The following is a 3839-nucleotide window of genomic DNA, read 5'->3' on the forward strand; positions in this document are numbered from 1 at the left end:
AAAAAAAGAAAACAAAAAAGAAAAAAAAAAAAAGAGGAAGCGCTATGTCAGACAGTCGGTGGTTGACACACCAGAAGGCACTTCCTGCAAAAAGGATCTTCAACATACTGCTTCTGCAAGAAGAGATAAGCAGCGCCTAAGCACCACTCATCTCTGTATAATCGCCAGGTTCTGACATCACAATGTGATGCTCTTACAAATATCGTTTACATACATTTCAATAGAATATTTTCATGTATGTGTATTATATTAAAATATTTTTCTGCAGATTGTGGCTTCCCTTTTTTTTTTACACGCGGTAAATATAAAAAATTATATATTCTATATTAACCGTTCAATCGTGAATAAACAGTGTTGAATCTTTTTTAGAATTGCGCCGTGTATGGCCGGCTTAGATTACACTGGTGTGTAAATAGCCGCATATTACCACTGCACAGTATATAATTATACAACAAGGGGGGGGAGTATATATTAGGGATGCGCTGTGTACGAGGTGATGTAATCCTATAACATGGTGATTGCTATGCTCAGGCTTGACGCAGCATTGTGGCGAATGCTCAGAGAATTGCTGGTCAGCTCTTGCCTGATGCAAGGCTGCCTGTGACAATGCTTATCCGGCCTCTCACATACACATAGAGGAGCATCTTTCCCAGGGAAACTGCATGGTTGTTCATCCTCCTCCCATTCTGCTGTGAAGCATCTGTGGATAGTAGAGCTTCCCATGCAAGGGACAAGCCAGGGAAGCTCAGCTAGAGGCAGGACATACATCTTGGGACCCCCTGATCTGCGGCCTCACACGTGGGGTGAATGAGGTTGATGTTACTGTGCTGCTCCTGGAGTGAGGAACACATGGGAGAAGAGGAAGGTGAGACATGACTTCTCTAATCAGTGCAGCATGGAGCACGTCTACTGCCTGGACTCATGGTGATGGTTGGCCACTATGAAGGTGGCTGCATCTCTAGGTGCAGAATGGACTGGTGCAATGGATGCAGTTGTTATATACAGTACTATAGTAGTAGTTGATTTGCACCTTGCAGGTGAAGGGAGTATTAACATCGACAGTAAGCGGTACATCTATGCTACCAAAAAATGGGGTGTGATCAACTGATTTATTAGGAACATTTTTGGCATCGTTTCTCAAAATCGTGCAATCATGACGTGTAGGTTGTGATCTGACTAGACACGTAGGATAATTCACCGTCAGACACATTGGACATGCAGGTTATGGATTCTCAGCTCATGACGGTTCCATAATCAATCACATAATTCAGTATTATGTTTCTAGGGCGCTTAGTTAATTCAAACTATGATACGGATTATATAAGGATGTGCAGTTCCTCAGGTGGTCCATTAGGATGGGGACTGTTGGTTGCTCCGGAGTCAGGAACATACAGGAGACTAAAGCTGTATACTATACTATATATCTGGGTCCAATGGTGACAGTAGAAGCGATCATATAGTATGCATTCTGATATAGATTGGTTAGATTATGAATTTGGTCATTCTCATAATGCAATAAGATGGTGACGTTACAGGGGCTCGGGATATCCCAACAGCAGTCACATTTGGGGATTGTCTTCATGTGGACAATGTGATAGGAAAGAGTTAAAAGGACATTTTAACCAATGCAATATGGGCATAAGTAGAAGATATTGTAATATGCAATGTGCCAATGGGTCTTGATCAATGCTATGTTTTGGTCATGAATGGTGGCACCTTCATTTGTACTGGTCTGGTATCGGTTACAGAATACTTTTATGATTTTTTTTATTACTCGGTAATATACAAGTGCTAGATGTTCTGTTAGTAGGTTTCAGTTCTGATGATGAAGATGTTGTGTTCATACAGTTAAACTTGATAGATGTTTGGGGGTTGGCAGGTTTATAAGAAGTTGGAGGCGGTGGATTGTGGACGTGTTGATGGCGCGATATACTGTGCATTGTTGTTATTACAGCAGTTATAGTAGATTGATATACTCTTTAGCTGTTGTATACAGATGGGTTTAGCATAGTGACTGGTGACTGACCGGTATTTTGGTGTAGGTTTGGGTGTGGGTGACAGGTGCTGTGAGTGTTGGTAGAAGTAAGGGCTGTTATTTTAGTCCACGTATGGTGAAGTGTGGTAGTTTTTGATACAGTGAATTATGCAAAAGTCAGACACATAAGTGCTGAAGTTCTTGACAGGGGCTCGGCTGTAGGGGGTACAGAGGCACCCAGCCCTGTGCATGTTTCAGGATACAATGGCTGGTAATAGATTTTCCTGGGTTTTTTGTTATAGTGGTTAGTTCTAGATTTGCCATTGTCACGATAAATTGTAATTCCGTAGTGATGGGTGTTAGTAGGAGTATTATTGTAGTTCGTGTGGAAATACTTATATCCACTTTGGGTCAGTTGACATTTTTCGTATGATGGATACCACTGGCACTCAGTGGACCCCATTGACTTGTAATGTAGACCAAGTTGGGATAAGGCCAATGTGCAGGTAGTCATGGAAAAGATGCTATGAAGAACAGGAGTGATGGCAAAACAAAGTATTTTACTCCGGCGCAAACCACAGCAGGCAAAACTCAACACTTTTCAGCTGAAAGGCACTGTCTGTCAGAAACAATGCAAACTTGTGGTTCAGGTAGTCAGTGATGGCCGGCTTACCACTCCGTTAGACAGTTCACGGGCACTCATCCCTGATACAGGGGTAACGTCCTCTTTACATACCAGGTACTTACTGACCTTCTTTGCTTTCTTATTGCGGGGAGGCTCCTGCCCCTGTCACCCTCCAATCATGTTGTCTCCCATGGGAAGGCTCCTGCTAAACATACGACCAACGAAGAACATGCATGGGGAGGCTCCTGCCCACCATCCACCAATTCTCACGACCCACTTAACTCCGGGCCCTTCCTCATGCCGCTCAGCACCAACAGAAGCTCACAGCACAGGTTATTCTCTTTGGGCTTAGTATGCGCACTGAACACCATCAGGCGGGAACAGCTGTCTTTTAAAGACTAAGCACCACACCCAGCATGAGGACACAGCGGTAGTGTCCTTCTTGCTGTGCAGAAAACAAACTAACGGAGATGGCGTCCAGGCCATTTCTCCCGGAGCCAAGAATTTAAAGTCACAGTAGCCAGCTATCATTGCCCAAACCTCCAAAAACAATATAAAATATGTATATGCTACACAGCGTATATACAAATAGTCGCATAGTCATGTATCTTCCTCCTGTACTGCACTCCTGCGGAGGAAAAGAAAGAAACAGAGCCCATTTTAGCTACACCACAAATTATGTATACAACACATTCAACTGAAGATAAAGTCCCTTTAAGGATGGGGTCCGTTCGGTTCTGTCATGGTACCTGCATTCAGCGCTATTCCTCCCTTTAAATTTGACAGAATTCACAAATGTGAACATAACCTTATATTTATGCCAACTTTATCATACACGTATGTGATCTCCAGTAGTCTTTAATTTATACATTGCCACAAAATACCTGAATATACTGAATTTATGTATAGGAATATAAAGTATATAAAAACGGCCGAAAAATCGGAAGCAGTTCTGTTCCGACACAGCGTTTTTTTATGCGACCGTTTTTTAAAAAAACACCAGTGAGCCAGTGAGCCGTTTTTGGACCCGAGTTTGAATAAAAAAACGTCTGAAAATCAGGAGCTGTTTTCCCTTGAAAACAGCTCCGTATTTTCAGATGTTTTTTAGTAAGCATGTGCACCCTTAGTATGATCATTAATAGCAATTTTAAAATATATGTGAAAAATTGATAGAAATAACATAGAAAAGAGACATAGAAAAAGGAACATAAATTACCACATACATGTGTCTGAGTGATC

At 42.0% G+C, this 3839-nt stretch overlaps 1 protein-coding gene across 1 annotated transcript in view; it reads left to right on the forward strand.

Annotated features, from left to right (window-relative positions):
- The first annotated feature begins 518 nt into the window (after nt 1-518).
- The window catches only part of LIMK1 (LIM domain kinase 1), a 103883-nt gene continuing 100562 nt past the window's right edge, over nt 519-3839 (forward strand). Inside the window, exon 1 of the mRNA XM_075854116.1 lies at nt 519-865. Coding sequence (XP_075710231.1) covers nt 808-865 — 58 coding nt within the window. The 5' untranslated portion in view covers nt 519-807. The remainder of the gene's footprint in view (nt 866-3839) is intronic.

Source organism: Rhinoderma darwinii, chromosome 2 (genome assembly GCF_050947455.1).
Source record: "Rhinoderma darwinii isolate aRhiDar2 chromosome 2, aRhiDar2.hap1, whole genome shotgun sequence".
Classification (NCBI taxonomy): domain Eukaryota; kingdom Metazoa; phylum Chordata; class Amphibia; order Anura; family Rhinodermatidae; genus Rhinoderma; species Rhinoderma darwinii.